This window comes from Sminthopsis crassicaudata, chromosome 1, assembly GCF_048593235.1.
Source record: "Sminthopsis crassicaudata isolate SCR6 chromosome 1, ASM4859323v1, whole genome shotgun sequence".
In the NCBI taxonomy this organism is placed as follows: Eukaryota; Metazoa; Chordata; class Mammalia; order Dasyuromorphia; family Dasyuridae; genus Sminthopsis; species Sminthopsis crassicaudata.
In genome coordinates, this window is record NC_133617.1 from 462,420,723 (window position 1) to 462,441,048 (window position 20,326).

Below are 20,326 nucleotides of genomic sequence, written 5' to 3' on the forward strand. Positions count from 1 at the left end.
AGGTACTTTTAATATTTCCACTACTGTCAAACTTACAGGTATTGATAACTAGGTCCACATTTCCCAGTGTCAACAACATAAGTAAACCATTTCTCTAGAGTTCACCCATTGGATAATTCAGTTTGCAAATCACTCAGAAAAAAGCTTCCCCTGAAGCAAACAACTCCAAAAACTTGTCAGAATTCTTCATTGACAGAAGATAGGCCATGGCATGGATACCTTGTTCTATTTACTGTGTGTTGTACTTTACAGGATTTCTACAGAATCTATATTGAGTTAATTCAATCAAATCAAAATAATGTCCTCTTTCTACTCATAGGATTCTTCAGTTCTACTCAAGTCTGCATTAAGAGATACAAAATATTCAGAACAAGTAATAGTTACATTACATTGTGTCTTGGTCAATTAATATTTAGATGACAGTTTTAGAAATAGATATAAGGAAACTTTCTAGTAGAGCATGAATATAGGAGAGTAAGAACATTGGAAAATGTCCAGACAAGGGCTGATTAGAAGAAATAGGTACATATAATCAGAGGAAATTAAGACATGGAAGGAACATAATTGTCTTTCTAACATCTGACAGGTTATCATATAAATGAAAGATCTGTTATTTTCCTTGGCCCCATCTGGCAGAATTGAGAGAAATGGGTGAACACTACAAAAAGCCAGATTTAAATTTGGAGGACATAAAAATTCTTAATGATCCTGAAGTCAGGAGGACCTGAGTTCAAATCTGGCCTCAGACACTTAACACTTCGTAGCTGTGTGATCCTGGACAAGTCACTTAACCCCAATTGCCTCAAGGGAAAAAAAATTCTTAATGACAAGAGTTAACAAAAAGTAGAATAAATTACCTTGGAAGACAATGTGTTCTCATTAGAGATCTGCATGAAGATGGAAAACCCACTTGTAAGGGATGCTGTAAAAAGAATCCCTGGCTAGGTAGATAGAATGGAATAGCCTTTAAAGTAATGGCTAGCTCTTTGGTTCTATAATTTGGTTATGAATCTTATTTTACTTGGCCCAAGGCAACTGAACTAAGAACATAGTTTAAATTGTAGAGTCTGATAGCCTATGATTCTGAAAAGAACAAGAAATCTGAAAGAAAAAAAAATCACAGGTCGTTGTATTTACAAAATTTCCCTTTATTACAATTTCTTTTATACAGATTAAAATGTGTTCTCAGATTGAAACTTTTCTGATCATCAATACTTTCAATAATGTTTCTTTCCAATATGAATTTTCTGATGTTGAGTAACATGTGTTCTCTGGGTGAATGCTTTGCCACACTCATTACATTTATAGGGTTTTTCTCCAGAATGAATTCTATGATGTCGAGTCAGGTTTGCCTGCTTGGTAAAGGCTTTATTACATTCATTACATTTATATGGTTTCTCTCCAGAGTGAATTTTCTGATGCTGATTTAAATTGGCTCGCTTAGTAAAGGCTTTTTCACATTCATTACATTTATAGGGCTTTTCTCCAGAATGAATTCTTTGATGAAGATTAAGTTGTGAAAGGTAGCTATAGTCTTTTCCACATTCATTACACTTAAATGGTTTCAATCCAATATGAGTATGCTGATGCTGAGTAAGGTTTGACTGCTTGGTAAAGGATTTCCCGCATTCATTACATTTATAAGGTTTCTCTCCAGAATGAATTCTTTGATGAAGATTAAGTTGTGAAATGTAGCTATAGTCTTTTCCACATTCATTACACTTAAATGGTTTCAACCCAATATGAGTATGCTGATGTTGAATAAGGTTAGATTGCTTAGTAAAGACTTTCCCACATTCATTGCATTTATAAAGTTTCTCTCCAGAATGAATTCTTTGGTGTTCGGTAAAATTTGCCCACTTGATGAAGGCTTTCCCACATTCACTACATGTAAAGGGAATTTCAACAGAATGACGGGCACAATGAACATTAAATTGTGAAATCCATTTGAAGGTTTCCCCACATTCTTTACATTTAAAAGGTTTCTCTCCAAAATGAATTTGCTGATGTTGAATAAGATTTAACCTCTTAGTAAAGACTTTACTACACTCATTATATTTATAATGATTTAAGTTTTCTTCAGAATTAATCCTCTGATGTTCAGCACTGTTTACCCACTTGGTAAAAATGTTCCTACATTCATTACATGTACAGGGTTTTTCACCAGAATGATGGTCATGATGAAGATTAAGTTGTGAAATGTGACTAAAGGCTTTTTCACATTCTTTATATACAAAAGGTTTCTTTCCTGGTTGGATCTTTTGATACTTAAGTAGCCCTAAATTATTTTTGATGTTCTTTCCATATATATCATATTTATACATGTTTTTTACTATAGGAATTTGTTCTGTATCTAAGACAGGCCTCAGGTTGAAACTTCTCTCAAATTCATCATTCTCAAAGTCTTTCTCATTACTGGAAATTTCCTCATGTATAACAGTTTCTTGCTCCAAATGCTTATGGTGGCCTTGCTGCCTGACTAATCTGCCATAACAGTGAAAAGCTTCTTTCAGTTTGAAGTTCCAAGAAATATGTTTTCTGGGTCTTTCCACTATTGCTTCCTGAGGTGATCTTTCCACAGATGTTTCCCACTTTTCAAATGATGCCTTGGCTTCAGGAATAATGACTGAATCTGAAAGAAGAAAGAAACTGTTGCAGTGGAAATGGAAAAACAAAGTAAGATTAAAAAATTACCCCTGATGAAATAGTTCATATTTCTGTAGCTGCTTTAAGGTTAACAATACATTTTTCTCATAACAACCCTGTGAAATAGGTAGTATAAATGTAATCAGCATTTTCTAGGTGAGGAATAGAAGTTTCTCTCAGTCCTTGTCAATAGTTTAAAGGTTTTTAAGAGTTTCTTGGATCAACATTTCCAAGGTTTTTTTTTTCTCTGACCAACAAAATGAGCTGTTGCTTACAATAAATTATTGTCTGCTAGTTTTTCATTTACTCAAATAGACAAATACCTCTGGGGGGTTCTCTTTCTAGCATCCATGGCATTTCCCCATGTTCCAACTGGGAGATTACTTCTGGCTTAGAAGCTGAAAGACCTGTTCATGGAAAAGTAAAGTGAAATGCATATTTTTGTGGTAGAAAAATCATTCCAAAATATAATCCAAGACTCTACATATTTAGAGAGGGTAGCATATGTTAGCCACAATTTAAAGAACTTCAAAAGTACTCAGTGTTATATCCTCATAAAATACAGGAGAATGGGCCACAAGGACTGAGGATAATACAAATCTTCCACCTATGAAATTATTTTACTGGGTTCTTAGCAGAAAATCTGAACACAAAAAGGCAAAGAAATGGAAAAGGACAGTATCCAGACTAGTAAAGGGGGAAAGAAACTGCCTCGTTTTCAATTCTAAAATACAAAAAAAATCAAGATTCTCTGATTTCTACATCAAATAAATTCACTGTGATACTTTCAAAGCCCATAGTCTTTAAAAATTAGTGATTCTGAGATATACGGGGGAAATTTACCAAGAAAAACCAAGTTCCTGTAGTTCTCCAGCAACACATCTCTGTATAGGTTCTGCTCAACAGGGTCCAGTTGTACCAGTTCTTCCCAAGTGAAGTCTGGAACTACATCCTTGAATGTCACTGATTCCTGAAACACAAACACATATCTGCTTGCCAGCTATTTAGCTCCCTACTTATAGGGATGAGGCTGGCCACAACAAAGAAATGAAGAGTGTGTAAGACACTGATAAAACAGCAGAGTAATTCTATATAATTTGTAACCTACTATAGGTAGTTACCATATACATCACATATCAGAACTGTGGTAGAAAGGTAGGGAGTCTCACAGAAGAATGTGATGTGCTTCATACTTTTATGGAACTTAAAATTTTATTGAGAAGCACTAAATCCTGTTAAGAAAATGGGAACTTATTTCTAATAATTAGAAATTATTGTAGCAACAAGAATAGCAATTCAAGGGTCCCCTTGGGACATACAGCATCCTGTTCATTTGCTTAAGTCCACTCTTATTACCTCCTTTCCAAGGAGAAAGGATGATTTTTAAATGAGACATTCACTTTCTCTAAAACCCAAAGAATGAATTAAACTCACCCTAAGATGGCCGTGGTTAACACTAACATCAATTTCACCCTCAATATTAATTTCCAATTAAATACCACAAAGCTACAATCCTCCAATGTTAATAAAAGATCATTTGTTTTCCAACATAATCATTCATTCCTCCAATGTTATCAGTATTTCTGATTGTTTTCTAATTACAAAATACACTGTATGGTCATTAAAACACTTTTCATTCATAATTCTGCTCCTATCAACAAGAAGCTTTTCTCAAATTTTCCCATTTCTGCCAGGGTTAATATTATTAATACAATGTTAATACATTCCCACCCTGTTGGAATACACAGGAGCCACCTGACAGTGGCTGCTGGAGATCCAACCCAGAATGGATCTCCTCTTGTGAGAGGATGATAGAAGGAGACTGAGAGGCAGTTACTGCTCTCTGACCTCTCTGACTGAGAGATCATTGCGTTGTCTGACCTCTCTCCTCTTCCCTCTGCCTCCAATTTATCTCATTTCCAGTCCACAACACCTGTGTCAGCAAAGGCTGCCTTGCAACTCTTTCAGATGTTATGATCCACAGCTGTGGAGGCTCTAGGAGAATTGACCCCACCAAAAATCTAAGGAACAGATCAAAAATTATGTTTCCTTCATGACTAAAAATTAAGTTACTCTCTATTAATTTCTTTCCTCAATTCTAGTTACCCTCCGTCGCCTCCAGTCGCCTCCATCTAAATCCTTGTTCTACACAACTCAAACACAACTGAAACAAATGGTAAATATATACTCATATATTTCTTTCTACTACTATCATCCTCTGTGTCTTAATAATCTCTCCATTAATAAGGAATTCTGATCAAGCAAGAACTTTTTCCTCATTTTTTTAAATTTCAAAATAGAAAAACAAGCAAAATATAAAAAGAAAAAATTCCCACATGCACAGAACATGAGAAAATTTAAAATATAAGATGATAAATTTCCCTTTCAAGAAATCGTATGATAAATACAACATATTGTGTCCAGAGCTGTCCATCTTTTCTTCCATGTATGTTTTCTTCTGTTCTCTGCTGTGTACTTTTTATTTTTTTCCCTTTTCCTCGTCTCCCTCCCCCACAAAGCTACAATTAAGCATAGATATAATCATAAGCATGTATATCTATGTTAGGCTGTTCTTTGTTTGTAAAGTCCTATTTCTCTGAAGGTAAATAACATCATCCTTCAGAAGTTTAAGTTTTTCCATATTTTTCTAAATCCACCAACTCATCACTTCCTCTACCACAGCAATATTTCAATCTTATACTATCTAGTTATTTTAAGTAACCTAAAAATATTAATATAGCGGACAATGTAGTTTCCCTATTTTCCTTTTTCAATCAAAAAAGACAAAAAAACCAGTAAGTAGACAATCATCTTTAGTTTTAATTTTGTCTGAAACCAGTGATTCCTAGCCCTAGGTTTTCCTAAGTTTTACTCCTGATCATTGTCTTTATGTTTGTGTGTATCTCTTATTTCCTATGCCTACTAATTCCTCTGCTTTACTTCAATCTGCTATCTTGCCTTGCTATTACTTAACCTCCCCACTTCCAGGATCTTTCCCTTATCCTCTCCCCATACTTTTTCTGTCCCTCTTTTTTCCTATTCCCATTTATTTATACATCTTTCTCCAACTACCTCCCCTTACCTTATTATTGTTTATAAATTTAGAACTTTTATACCTTTTAAGATATATACAAATTGTTCCCTCTCTAACCTATTCTGATGTGAGAATTCCAAAACTACCAACCCTCCTCCCCCATCTAATTCCTCTGTCACTTCTAGCTTTTGCATCTTATTCATAGAAGATACTTTTTTTAAACCTTTTCCTACATTGTTATTTTAGAATCACATCTTACTCAGCTTTTTGAACTACCCAATTACTGATATATATATATATATATGCACACATATATATATACACATATATGTATATGTATATTTCTACAAATAAAACATAAAGTTTGCTCTTATTGAGTTCCTTGAAATTAGTCTTTCAGGTTTAGCTCATATTTATGTTGGATTTTACATGTCAAATTTTCGATTAAGTTCAAGGAGTTTTTTGCAACAAAATCCTGAAAGCCTGGCAATTCATTGAATATCAATTTTAAAAAAATTTTTCCATTCAGGATCATGCTTAACTTTACTAGGTATGTAATTTTCAGTCACAACCCTAGTTCTTTTGTTCTTTGATAGTTTTTCAAGACTTGTGGTCTTTTAATATAGCAACTACTAGGTTTTGTATAATTCTAACTGTGGCTCTGCTGTATTTGAATTGTTTTTTCCTTGTTGCTGGTAATATTCTCTTTTTGATCTGGGGGTTTCAGAATTTTGGTTATGACGTTAATGTAGGCTTTTTCATTAGAATCTTTTTCAGATGGTGATTAGTGGGTTTTTTCTATTTCTACTTTCCCCTTTGGTTCTAAAGCTTCAGGATAATTTTCTTTTAATTATTTCCTGTATTATTGAATCCAGATCTCTTTTTGATCATAGCTTTTAGGTAGTTCAATTATTTCTGTTTTCTCTTCCAGATTTGTTCCCCAGATCTGTTTTTCTTATTTTTCTCACATTCTCATCTATTTTTTCACTCTTTATATTTTACTTTGTAAATTCTTGATCTTTTCTAACTTCTCTGGCTTCCCCTTGCACAAGTCTAATTTTCAAGGAGTCATTTTCTTCCTTAAAACTTTGTATCACCTTTTGCAATTTACATAATTTTCATAATCTTATTGCTCTCAGATTCTTTTTTTGTTTGTTTTTTTAGTTTTCCCTCATTTGATTTTTAAAGTCATTTTTGAGTTCTTCTCTGAATTCTTTTTGGGCAATGTTGCTATTTGCAATAGGAGAGGATTTTCTTTTTACTTTAGTATCTTCAGCTGAAGTTGAATTTTGATCTTCCCATTCCCTCTGATTTGGGTTCTTTCTCTTTTACCTATTCATGGGTTTTATTTTTTTAAATTAGTAGCAGATTGTTAGAATGATTACTTCTGGCCCTGGAGTGTGGGAATGGTGCCTCTAGACTAAAATCCTCCTTTAGTTATTCCCTCTGTTCTGAAACCAAAATAAAAAATTCCACCCACTTGTAAGTACCCACCCCACTGCTTCAGATGAGGTAACATGATGAGGTAACAGGGAACCTCATAATTGAGGTAAATACCTAATGGTGAGGTATATACCTCAATAGGATTAATTAAGGTCTAGTGGCAGGATTCAGGGTACAGGGAGTCACATGGAGCTCCCCTGCAACCCCTTAGGATTGGGCACAAGGATACAAAGTTAAATTAGGTCTAGTGGCGGTGAGAGTCCCCTGTAAATGAAATTACAGGCCAAAAACCTAGATGGGTAAAAAGATGTTTACTGCAAGGTTTGGAAGCAAGGTTAAGGTCTAGTTAGTAAAAGGCATTAGAGAGAGGAAGATACATACCAACAGCAGCGGCAGGGACAGAGGGTTTCTGATGCAAAGCAACTTGGCTGGCATCTTTCAACTCTCTGACCAAAGATGACTAAACTAGCTTTGCTGTTTTTATCTGCTTGAAGATGTAATGGGCAGAGCTCAGGTTGATTCCTGGAAGGCCAGATTTTTTGGCAGGCTTTTCAGATAAGGAAGAAACTGTTTTGGGGAAACCTGAGCAGATAGTTGGGGGTTGGGTTATCCAAGCCAGCTCAGATGTGGGGGTAGGGGTGGGTACAAGCCCAAACTGGCTCAGATATGGATCTTTGCCCCTAGGAATATAAAAGGGTGGTTTTGACCAGATCTTGTCCCAAAGGTAGATCAGACAAGGAATCTTAAAGGGGCTACGCCCGCAACACTTCTACACTTACCAGGCACTGGTTCCTTTTCAGCCAAAGTATATTTCACAGCACAACTGGGCCTGAATTCCTTATCAACAGAGATTCTTTTTTTTTTTTTTTCTGAGGCTGGGGTTAAGTGACTTGCTCAGCGTCACACAGCTAGGAAATGTTAAGCGTCTGAGACCAGATTTGAACTTGGGTCCTCCTGAATTCAAGGCTGGTGCTCTATCCACTGCGCCACCTAACTGCCCCTAATAGAGATTCTTTTAATTTTCCCCAACTCAGCTGCCCAATTCTCCATATTGTGCGGGAGGTGAAGATACCAGTGGTTGAGACCAAGGCTATTTCCCAACCCAGCTAGCCCCAGGGCTGGCTCCTTGCTATTTCAGTGGAACTAGCTTAGAGGTGTTTACACTTTACCTAGGCCAAACCTCCAATTTAGTGCCTTTCTTTGGCTCTCCCCAGATTGTCCCAGGAGGAATTCTTATTTCTTTTTACCACCATAGTTTGCCCTGAGGCACAATTTTATCCTGTTTGTGGGGGATGGGGATATGAAAAGTTTAGAATTTTCTATACTATTCTGCCAACTTCCCAATTGGCATTTCTTCCTCATCTCTTTCCATATAATCTCAATATGTGCTTGGTTGTCCCCAAACCATACGATATTCTCCAATGTCATCTCCTGGACAAACCTCAATTTTCCCCCACTTCAAACATAATGAAAAAATAAATCAATTCTTTGTTGTTTAATATAAGGTCTAGACCATTTCAAAAACTTTCAGAGAGCCAAAATGTCATCAATATACCCCTTATATAAGAGCAGATTGCAACTAGACACAGCATGTCCAAAGTTTCCAAAAATACTCTAAAAGTATCTCTCAATATACTAAAGGTTTTCCACTCTAATCATATTTCAGGTAAACAGCAAAACTTGGGATATGTACTATGCTTCCCCTATTGCAAAAATAGGCATCAAATTTAATAAAGACAGTCCAAAATCTAGCAATTGTCAGACAATACCAATTATAGAATAACAGAAATTAGCCTCTTCCCTGCTAAATCAATAAATGGTTGGTTGTTGTCCTTCTTTTTTGAAGAGAACCAAAATGACATCACTGTTAGTCATGTTACAATATGTCCTATTGTGGCTGATCAGATTATTGGTGATGTTGAAATCAATAGATATTTATTAAGTATTTCTTATGTGCCAAGATGAGGGCAGCCAGATGACATAGTGGACGCAGTGCTGGACCTGAAGTCAGGAAGACTAATTTTCCTGAATTAAAATCTGGCCTTAGACACTGGCTGGCAAGTCACTTAACCCTATTTGCCTCAGTTCCTCTTCTGTGAAATGAGCTAGAGAAGGAAATGGAAAACCATTCAAAATGGGGTCACAAAGAGCTGGACATGAAAAACAAATGTGCCAAGCACTGATTACTTCAATGGAAGTCTGGCTCTCACTAAATCACAATGCATCCCCCAATGTCTTTGTTGTGGAATAGCTCCAACTTCTCCCACTCCCTTCAGACACAATGGCATCCTTGGAAACCAAGAAGTGTGCCAAGGAGATAAAGTATTTCCTAACCGAAAGAGTTAATGGGAACTTTTGGTCCCATTAATGGGAATTATTACATTAGTTAAAACTCCTCCAAGAAATGGTGATAGTATTTTCACTTTATTATTCATTTTTCTGTTTCTTCAGATAAGTCAGTTGAAAGTTCCTATAACTCCAAGTTGTATCTTCTTATCCTGGTTCTAGTTTGACCTTGACTTCTAACAGCCCACTCCTTTCTAGAAAAACTCAGGAAATCCTTGTTGATAATATATAACACCATGACTTTATAGTTTCTCAACTTCACAAATTTGCTTATTTATTGTGGAGGCAAATGGGGTTAAGTGACTTGCTCAGGATCACATAGCTAGGGAGTGTTAAGTGTCTGAGCCAGATTTGAACTCGGGTTTTACTCTGACTTCAGTGCTGGTACTCTTTCCACTGTACCACCTAGCTGCTCCCAAATTTGCTTTTTTAAAGAAAAAAGGTGCTATTTAGTTTGTGGTACAAAATTATTTATTTATGGCCTGTACAATAAAATACAATGAAAAGAGCATTAAATTAGTAGCCAACTGAGGTGGGTTCTAGGTTTCAGTTCTAATACTAATTATCTGAGTGATCTAACATTACTCACTTTACTTTTCTGATCTCTGGATATATTTCCTCATCCATGAAATGAAAGTGTTGCACTAGATGATTCAAAAAGCCTAGAAATCAAATTTTTAAAAACATATTATATATCAATGACCCCTGATAGAAAAATAAAATGCTTTAAAATTTTGGCTTTACTCATTAGCTGGAGTAGCTCACACCCTTTTACTATCATCTATATACAAGTGAGTGATCTAATCTACCTGAAATCTGAAAGAAAAATCAACCAAGTTTCTGTGGAGCTTTTTAAACCTATAGGATCACAAATTTAGAAAAGGAAACTTAGAAATCATTTACTACCTTATCTCATTTTACTGTTATGGAAACTGAACCTCAAAATAGTTAAGTGACTTGACCAATATTACCCAGATAATAACAGCACTGGAATAGCTCAGGTTTTCTAATTCAAAATCCAGCACTTCCTACTGCACAATATATCCCCAAGAGCAATTTTTTCCTTGTCTTCCAATTTCCTATTTCTGTCTACAAAACACCTCTACTTAGAAATCCCAACTGAAATTCCAAAACGAGAACATATAAATTTATCTAGGATCAGACGTATAGTAAGTTATCACAGCCAAGACTCAAACTTTTTCATTCAAAAACTTGGACTCTTCATATAGCAAATTAAAGTTAGGAGAAATCAGCAAGTTGTCACAGGTAACAACAGAAATGTCACATATGTGTTTGTGTGTGTGTGTGCCAGAATATAGCACCATATTTTGCTCAAATAGTTCTGCAATTTCAACAATTTCTAACTCTAGATTTGAAGATTCCCAACCCACCCACATCTACAGATCTTATGCTACTATTTATTCAAGGAATCTGAAAGTTGGAAAGAACCTCTGCAATTCATCTATTCCAATCTAGATGTGAAAGGAATCCCACTCTAACATAATCTGACAAGTGGTCATCTAGTCTCTGCTTGAAACCTTTTAGGGAGAGATCAACCATCACTTGCAAGGCAGCTCATTCCATTCTTGGTTGGCTCTCATTGTTAGGGAGCTTTTCTGGACTTTAAGACTAAATCTGCCTCTTTTCAACTTGTCCCAGTTTCTCTGGGTTCTGCCCTCTGGGACCAAAGAAAGAAAATTTAGTTCCCTCCTTCTTAAAAGGTTTTCAAATACTTGAAGCAGTCTCAGGTGTTTTCTTCTCTCCAGCATAAATATTTCAAGTTCCTTCAACCAATCTTCCCACAATCAAGAATCAAGGATCTTCACCAGCCCAGTTGCGGTTTTCTGGACACTCTCCAACTTATCCATTTCCTTCTTAAACTGCAATGCTTATGTCAGATGAGGTCTGAGAAGGGCAAGGGCCAATGAGACTATCTTTTAAAATATATTTTTTTAAATAAGCCCAAAAAGAGAAAAATTAACCCATCACAAAAATCTCTAATATCATTTCTTTTTTGGAAATGGGCCAGGATAGAAATGTAAACATCACTCAAAAAGCTATTACAGCCACAAGAACTCAAAAGTACCATCAAGTAGTTGTGATTATATTAAATACCGACCATACTAATGTTCATAATAATAGGAAAACTTTCACAATGATCTAATTATATTATGTGCAGTTAAGTGTTTTGTTTATTTTTCCCTTGTTTTATTTTTTAATTTAATTTCTTTTTGAAAATAAAAAATAAAATTTAATAAACTGACTTTTTAATTGGAAAATTAAAAGAAAAAGGAACAAGAATGACCTATATGTTGAAGTCATAGAATGTAACACATCAAATTTACATAAACTATACACACCTAAGATAATAAATCCTTTTGTTGTGATAATCAAATCACAATTTAGAGCAGCTCTTTTTCCAACATCTGATTTTATTTATCAACTGAGAAATCCCTGAAATTATTACTTCCCTGTTTCCAGAAGTGAGTTCCCTCAGTACTGTAGTCTATGGTCTTTTTTTGATGGCTGCATCATACTGCTGACTCACATTAAGCTTGTAATCCACTAAAATTATCGAATATTTTTCAGACGAACCATTTTCTTCCCCACTTTATACTGAAGTTGATTTGTTTACACCTAAGAATAAGATTTCACATCTGTTCATGTTGAATTTCATTTCTTAAATTCAGCCTAATGCTCTACCCTGGCAATCCATTTGGATCCAGTAACTTCTCAACTTGGTATTATATTCAGGTTTGATAAGTAAACTATCTATGTCATTATATAAATTATTGATAAAAATGTTCAACATCATAGGGCCCGGCCCAGAATAGATGCTCAGGGTGTTCCACTCCCGCCAAACTGACATTAAACTATAACTCATTATTAACTATTATTTACTAACTTTTCATTATTTAATATTATAATTTATTATTGACTATAATTAATGAAATCAATTAATGTATAATATAAAATGTTAATTATTAACTATTAATGTTAAGTTAGGCCATAAAACTAGTTCTGGATCCATCTGATTACATTAACATGAAATTCATCTCTTCATCTTCTCCTTAAGATCAATGCGATACTTGAGCAAAAGCTTTGCTAAAATTATCTCAGTTGAAAGCTAGGTGTTTTATTAATATAGCTGATTTTAGAATGTTTCAAAGATTTACTATTCAATTTGTAGATGACTTTTGACCTCCTCATCTTTCTGAGCATTTTACTATTTATGGTAGAGTCCATTTTTGTAACCTACTAAAATTCTAATAAAAAAAACATCCAAAGAAAGACAAAATGGAGTCTAACTGCAGATCAAAGTATGCTATTTTTGCTTTTTTTTTTTTCCCCATGGGCTTTTCCTTTTGCAAACTGTAACAGTATTTGCAAAATGTTCTTCTACTACATGACTAATGGGGAAATAGGTTTTACATGATTGTATATATATACATATATATATATACATATATATAAAACCTATATCAAAGTGCCACCATCTTAGAAAGAAGGGATAGAGAGAGAAAATTTAGGATTCAAAACTTTATAAAACATGAATGTTAAAAATGATCCTTACATGTAACTGGAAAAAGTAAAATAGTATAAAAAATAGGGGGGGGGAGGGCTAGCAATAGAAGTTCAATGACAAAAATAAAATTTAGTGATTATTTATGAATTTGGTTTCCCTTATCACCAGTAACAAGTGAAAGCTGGTTATTTCTTAACCTCAAATATAATAAAAACCAGTCAATCAATCAGTCTAGTCAGCAAGAATTTATTCAGCACTGTGTGCTAGATATTGTGTTAAGCAAAAAGGATACAAAGAAAGCAAAAACATGATCCCTGCCCTCAAAAGAGCTCACATCCTAATGGAAGAGAAAACATACCAATAGTTAGGTACATTAAAGATATATAGAGAGAGAGAGTAAATGGAAAACAACCTTGGAAGGAAGTTACTGGTGGCAGGAGGGAATAAGAAAAGTCCCCTTTAGAAGGTGAGATTTGAACTGGGTCTTAAAGGAAGCCAGGAAAATAGGAGGTGGCAATGAGAACATTTTAGACATGAAAAATAGTGTAAAGGTACAAAGTCAAGAGATGAGAATGTGTGAAAAAGTAATGGCTTCATATTCTAAATATAGCTAGACCAAAAAAAATGATTGGAGGGAAGTAAAATGCAAAAAGATTGGAAAGGTAAGAAGGGAACAGGTTGTGAAGAGTTTTAAATACTAAACAAAAGATTTTGAGATTTGATCCTGAAGGCAGAAGGGAGCTACTGAAATTTATTGAATAGAGAGATGACAGGGTCAAATCATGCCTTAGGAAAATCACTTTGGCAGCCAAATGAATCTCCAAACTATATGCATCTGAAGATTTTGATGGTTTTTGAAAAAGTATTTTCACAACCTAGACAATTTGTACTCCTATTCAGTAGACTGATAGATAATGGTGTTTCTTTCTAACAAATCATAATAATCTTTGAGGCTCATTCTCTTTAGTCTGTAAAATGATAGAGTTGTACTACAAGCTCTAACACACTTCAAAAACTGTTATTTAATTAGTCCAACATTCAACTTCCTGCTTTTATAATGATCTATTGAATACTTTGGAGAAAAAGAAAATCCCCAAAGTCTATGCATGGCACAGAGATCTTAAGAGAAAGAGAAATCCCAGAAACTAAAACAAAATTTCTTCAATTGTCTAATACAGAAAACATGTTTAAAAATCTGTTGGTATTTATAACCAAGTAACTGGATAACCCTTTTTTTCTTCACATACCATGGTTAGAATATCATCAGTAACATGAAGTTATATTCCTAAAAATAATATCTTGAGTATGACTAAGCACTTAGCTAATTTTCATTCTAGTCTTTGTAATCCAAATAGAAGGTTGATCCCAGTCCCAGTACGTGCTTTTAAATCTGTTACTTACTTTTACAATTTAGTAAACTAGATTTCTTCCTTTAACAGTTAGTTACATGTTTTGTTTTCCATGACAAACATTTTGGTACATATATATGGCATGGACTTCACTTGCTCTTTTACTTTCTCAAATACCAGCCTTGTTATTCTAAGAAGAATGGAAAGTCTTTTGACATCAAGTTCTATAGTTCCTATTTCTTTTGTATTTCTCAGACTAGTATAGGACTGAATTAAAAAACATAAAAGAATGAGTGCAGTTTAAGTAGAGAAGGCACCAGGTTGTGGAATGTATTCCCTACTGAATCTAACATCAACTAGGAAAGACTCAGTCTCCTGGGAGAAAATAAAATATATTTAGAACTCTGGACAGGATTTGGTTAGACATAGAAGCAGTAGTAAAAAAGGAATGAAAAGTGAATATATTGAGAAATAATATGGCATTTTTGAAAATGAAGAATACATTCTACTTACCTGGCATCTGGCTACTTGAAACACAGCAGGCTTTTCTCTTTTCTCTGTGTTCCTATCTTGGAGAAAGACAGAATCCTGAGAATGCAAAGCTAGGGAGGACAAAGGATGGAAATAGGATCAGCTCCCAGATCCTAACCAATTCAGAGAGAAGGGCAGTGCGACATATAGCTCTAGAGTTCTAACAATGTCTTTTCAATGACAGCAATTTTCCAATGACAGAATTCTGGTTGCACACTGATTGTTTCTAATATTATATATCATATGGAATGTGTAATTCTTGGTATCCATCATGGTTTCAGAAGGAAATTTTTATTTCCTTATAGAATATGAGATCAAATGAATTTTGCTGAGTTTCTTATAGAAAATGGCTTCATAGAAAATTTATATCTTCCACCAGGGTGGAAATATGACCTAGATAAAAGAGTATAGGATGGAAGTTAAAAGACCTGGGATCCAAGAATTTAATTTTTATGTAACCATTAGAGCAAGCCAATTGGCTATGCATACTATTCCTTAGTTTTCTCATCTTTAAAACTGGGATAATCATATCAATTTTTCTTGCCTCAAAGAGTTCTTAAAAATAATTGTTTTAAAAAATAAAAATTATTATTAAATCCAATATCAAGATTGGTTGATGGATGGAAATGCCATAAACCTTGAGAGGAAATTTTTGTGAAAGTTTATAAGAGGCTTACTACTTTCATTATTTCCCTTGTCACTACAACTCAATGAACAGTCAGTCCATGAAGAATTTTTTCCATTTTGTAGCCTGCATAAAGTCAAGTTATAAAGAAACAACTTAGGCTAGATAACATGAGAGAAAACCAGAAGTGAAACCAAATAGTGCATACTTGCTAATTCCTCCAATCCAGAGATTTTCACTCTCCCTATTTTTTCTTCACTACTGTTTCTTCAGAACCCCTCTTCTTAGAATGTCTATCCTTATTTCTCACACTCTGAAGAGCTTTTGTTCTCTTACAGTAACTTCATTAACTCACCATCCTCCTTAAGCATTTGGGTCAAATCTTCTACCAGGGTGACCACCTCCTCAATGTTCTCTGGATGCTGGGACTTTACCCAAATCCTGATCTCACTGGGCAAGATGGTCAAGAATTGTTCCAGCACCAGCAGCTCCAGGATCTGTTCTTTTGTGTGAATATCTGGCCTCAGCCATTGAAAGCAGAGTTCCCAAAGCTGGTTCACAGCTTCACGGGGTCCAGCCTTTTCTGGGTATGGAAAACATCTGAAAGTCTGACGAGAAGACTCTGCATTAAATCTTTTTCTTTCTAGAATGTTAGCCTGTTCCCTGGGAAAATTTATTCTCAGTAAATTATCTTGTTTATGTACATCCAGAATTTGGGAACTCAGAGAGATAGTCATCTTATTCAGTGAAAATAGCTCTCCAACTGGGACCATCACAGTGGACTTGACATGTACATCCCCAGTAGGGATCCAGTTCCCTTCAGATCCAGGCTGGATACCTGCATACATTCGTGAGGGATGCTGTGGGCAAAAATACCACATTGTTAACTATCACAATCAAGAAATGTCAGTCAAACTATCAGATTTCTATCTCCTAAAAAGAGTAAGAGAATTTTAATATGTAAACTACCTACAAACTGAGTAGACACAGTTACATAATGCATTCTGGTTTACAGAACTTTAAAGAGTTCTCTATTGTTTCCTTCTACCAACCATGTGTACATGGCATAACAAATATCATCTGAATATAAAAAGAAAACTGAATAACATGGATACTTCCAGACTCCAGACCAATGCTCTTTAGCTTTATACTGAAATAAATACACACACTGCCACCATTATATATCTAAACATTGTTCCTACTAATTCATGTTACTCAAAGCTAAAAAAAAAAAAAAAAAAAAGGTTTTTTTGGTAGCTTGAGCTATAAAATTCTAAAAGATAAGAGATTGTATCTTCTTTGCCACAGTACCAAACATGATGCCTTGAATATTGTTAAATACTCAATAAAGGTTTAATTTATGAAAACTGTTAAGAAAGAACAGGTTTGAGGGGGCAGCTAGGTGGCGCAGTGGATAGAGCACCAGCCATGAATTCAGAAGGACCCGAGTTCAAATCTGATCTTCATTATCCTGCAATGAAACAACCTAGTTCTTTATAAAAAGAAAAATTGTTTAATAATAATAATACATAATGTACAGCCATCCATCTAAAAATGTTCTTCTCAACAATCAAATAAATTCTCCTTTACCAAAAATACCTAGATTTACTAGTCATTTCCAAGTAAATAATTTTATGGGAAAAAAAGGAGTCAGGGGATTCTGGAAAGATGGCAGAGGAGGTTAAAAATTCTCAGTTCCCCAGATTACTCCCACAGACAAGACAAAATTGTACCTCGGGGCAAATTAGAGTGGTTAAAAACAAAGTTAGGGTTAGATAGTTAATGTTCCTACTGGGACAATTGGAAAAGATCTACAAAAATATTGAAAGATATAAAAGTCTTCTAAATTTATAAAAAATAAGAGGGGAGGGAATAGGGTAAGGGGGGAGTGGTTAGAAAAAGGTGGGTAGATTAATGGGAATAGAAAAAGAAGGGAAGGAAACAGGGGAAGAAGATAAGAGAAGGATGGAGGAAGAGGTTAAGTGATAGCAAGGAAAGGCAGCAGGCAGAAGAAAAGTAGAGAAGTCAGCAGGGATTGGAAACATAATAAGGATCAGGAGAAGAATTTATTAGGGGAAAAAAGCAGGGATAGTAATCACTGATGTCAAACAAAGTTGAAGCTAAAACAATCAAAAACAGGAAAAAAAAGGGAAATTACATAATTGTATTTAACATATACTTTAATATATTTAACATGTACTGGACTACCTGCCATCTAGGGGAGGGGGTGGGGGGAAGGAGGGGAAAGTTGGAACAGAAATGTTTGCAAGGGTTAATGCTGAAAAATTACCCAGCAAATGTTTTGTCAATAAAATGCTATAATAATATTTTTTTTAAGTAGAAAGTGGATTTTTGTCAAGAGTACTATGTGTAGGGAACTCTGTTGAGAGAGACCAGGTGGCAGTAAGGGAAGAGAAGGCAACACAATAAGCATTTGTATGTCTCCTACAAAATGTTGGCACCATGCTAAGCACTTTACACATATTACCTCATTTGATCCAACCTGGAAAGGAGGTATTGTTCACGCTTTACAATTGAGGCTACTGAGGCCAAAAAAAAAAAAAAAAAGGTTAAATAATGTGCTCAGTCATATAGGCAGAGACAGACTGAGAGTGAATCTGAACAAAATCTTACTAAATTGAGGTCCAAAGTCCCTCCCCCTCCCCCCCCCCCCCCCCCCATTGCACCACCTAGCTGCCCCAATCCAGTGGCTTGTGAAGAAAAGGGTTTGGACCAGATATTGTGAGTTCTACAATACAAAGCAAAAAGATTACCTAGCATCTGCAAAGGGCACAGGCTCCGCATAGATAAGGCTTTTTCCAGGACTAAGGTTTGCGGAGACTAGTGGGATTAGCTAATCCGAGGTTTGAGATTCTTAAAAAAGGAAACAGAGGCCATCCCCAAGGGGGAATGCATCAGAGAAGTGGAATAACAGACGGGGAAGACTTCTGAAAGAAGAGAAAAACAATAAGTTGAAAAGAATGAGATAGAGATGGAAGTATAAAAGATCTAAGGGAATTTTCAGAGCTCTTGATCATGGAGGAGGACATTATTAGACCATATCTGACTGTGATTTTTGTACAGTAAGCATGGAGTTCCTGAAAACCACAGTTGATAAACTGAGAACCCAAGGTATTAGAGAGGTCCTCGGATGATAGAGCAAGCATTTATGAAGTATTTCTATGTGCAAAAAGAAGTATGCTTAAGTCCCCAACAAGGGAGTGGGGAGGATGGCAAGAGAGGCAGGTCAGATTGGAAGTCTGTCCTTTTGTCTTTTTTGGGGGGGGAGGAGGGGGAACTGTCACACTTGACAATCTGGCCAAACCTATGGAACATGTCAGAAGTTTTTTTCAAATATTCATAATTACAGGAAATGGTCAATTCCAGTTAGAGCAGAGGTCGGACGTTTTTGTGTCACAGATCTCTTTGCCAGTCTGGCAAGATAAGAATGTAGCTTTTTTTCCCCCCTATCCAGGTGCAAAAATATCCACTCCATCCCCCCAAACCTACCCAACGATCACAGAGAAGTGCTCCAGGCTGGGCTGGGCTGCCCTCCCCCACCCGCCTCTTCTCCCCAAGCTAGAAGTCACAGACTGTCCCGGGGTGTGGAGGGTGGGGGGGAGAGAGAAGGGAAGAGGGGGAGGGGCTCCAGGGAACCAGGTGGATGAGCCTGGCTGGAACAGGGTCAAGGGGGACGCGAGGAAGAAAACGTACGGGAAGCAGGCGGAGACAAAAGTAGCCGGCGCAGTTTCGCCGTTAGTTGCTGGAGCGCTCTTCCTAAAGCCAATCCCGCGCTCACAGTTCCCTCCACAGCAAGGCACCTAGAAACAGACCACACGAGTGTGGAACGACTGAGCTCCTCTCGGGGACTCTGCTAAGTGGGAACGCCCAGCGAAGAGCCGGGGGAGAAAGAGGGGGAGGGTCTGACCCCTTCGTCACCAATACCTGTAATACTGATATTTCTGACTTAACAGGGGGCCCGTTCCTGATCCGACATTTACAGTAATGGCGTCGATTGAGGGCGACATCCTCTAGCCGGCTTCCGTAGACCGGTCTAGACAGCGCAGACTCTCTCAGATTGACCATTCCCAGAATCCTGTGGGCAAACCCTCTGGGCTAAGAGAATCGCTTCTGAACCTTGAAATAGTGTACGGAATCGCGGAGATAGAGTGAAAAACCTAAATTTACAGCCTCTGCGCTCATTCTAAATTAGTAGTTGCATTTTATCTCACTGTGGGCCTCAGTTTCCTTTTCTACAGGCATTTGAACTATTTAATCGTTTTTAGTTGTGTACGAATCTTAGTGACCCTAGTGGGGGTTTCTTAGCAGATACTGGTCTGGTTTGCCATATATTTTTGCAGTTCGTTTTGCAGATGAGGAAACTGGGGCAAACATTGTATACATAAGGTCAGAGGCCAGATTTGAATCCGGAACTTGAGTCTTCCTGACTCCAAGCCCAGCCTTCTGTGCACGAGGCCACCTGATGATCTCGTAAAGTTCCTTCCAGCTCCAACACTGAGTGCTGAGTTTGGGAAAGGGATGCCAAAAGTTTGAAGTCATAGACCAGTGTCGCTTTGCAAGGTGCCTCAAAAGAATCTGCAGGCTTGAACCCATCTCCTTAGCCAGGGCAGAGTTTATTGTAATTGTAACAGCTGTTACAAGCAGACTGAATTCCAGGGAAACAGAAGCAAGGAGACATTTATCCAGCTTTCTATCATTGACATGCTAATTGTAGGGCTCTAGTGGTCCGGAATTTGGTTATAACTGACAAGATTATCACTCTTGCCTCAGGAGTTTGGTGTCTGGGACTATCTATCCTGAGGCCA

The 20,326-nt window shown here is 36.3% G+C and overlaps 1 protein-coding gene across 1 annotated transcript; it reads right to left on the minus strand.

Annotated features, from left to right (window-relative positions):
• Positions 1 to 1,127: 1,127 nt before the first annotated feature.
• LOC141550466 (uncharacterized) lies at positions 1,128 to 19,586 on the minus strand. The gene is made up of 6 exons (XM_074281154.1): positions 19,446 to 19,586; positions 15,856 to 16,360; positions 14,858 to 14,946; positions 3,490 to 3,616; positions 2,970 to 3,053; positions 1,128 to 2,632 (listed from the first exon to the last, which is right to left on the minus strand). The coding sequence occupies exons 1-6, from the start codon at positions 19,584 to 19,586 to the stop codon at positions 1,218 to 1,220; spliced, it is 2,361 nt and encodes a 786-aa protein (XP_074137255.1). The 3' UTR covers positions 1,128 to 1,217.
• Positions 19,587 to 20,326: the final 740 nt, after the last annotated feature.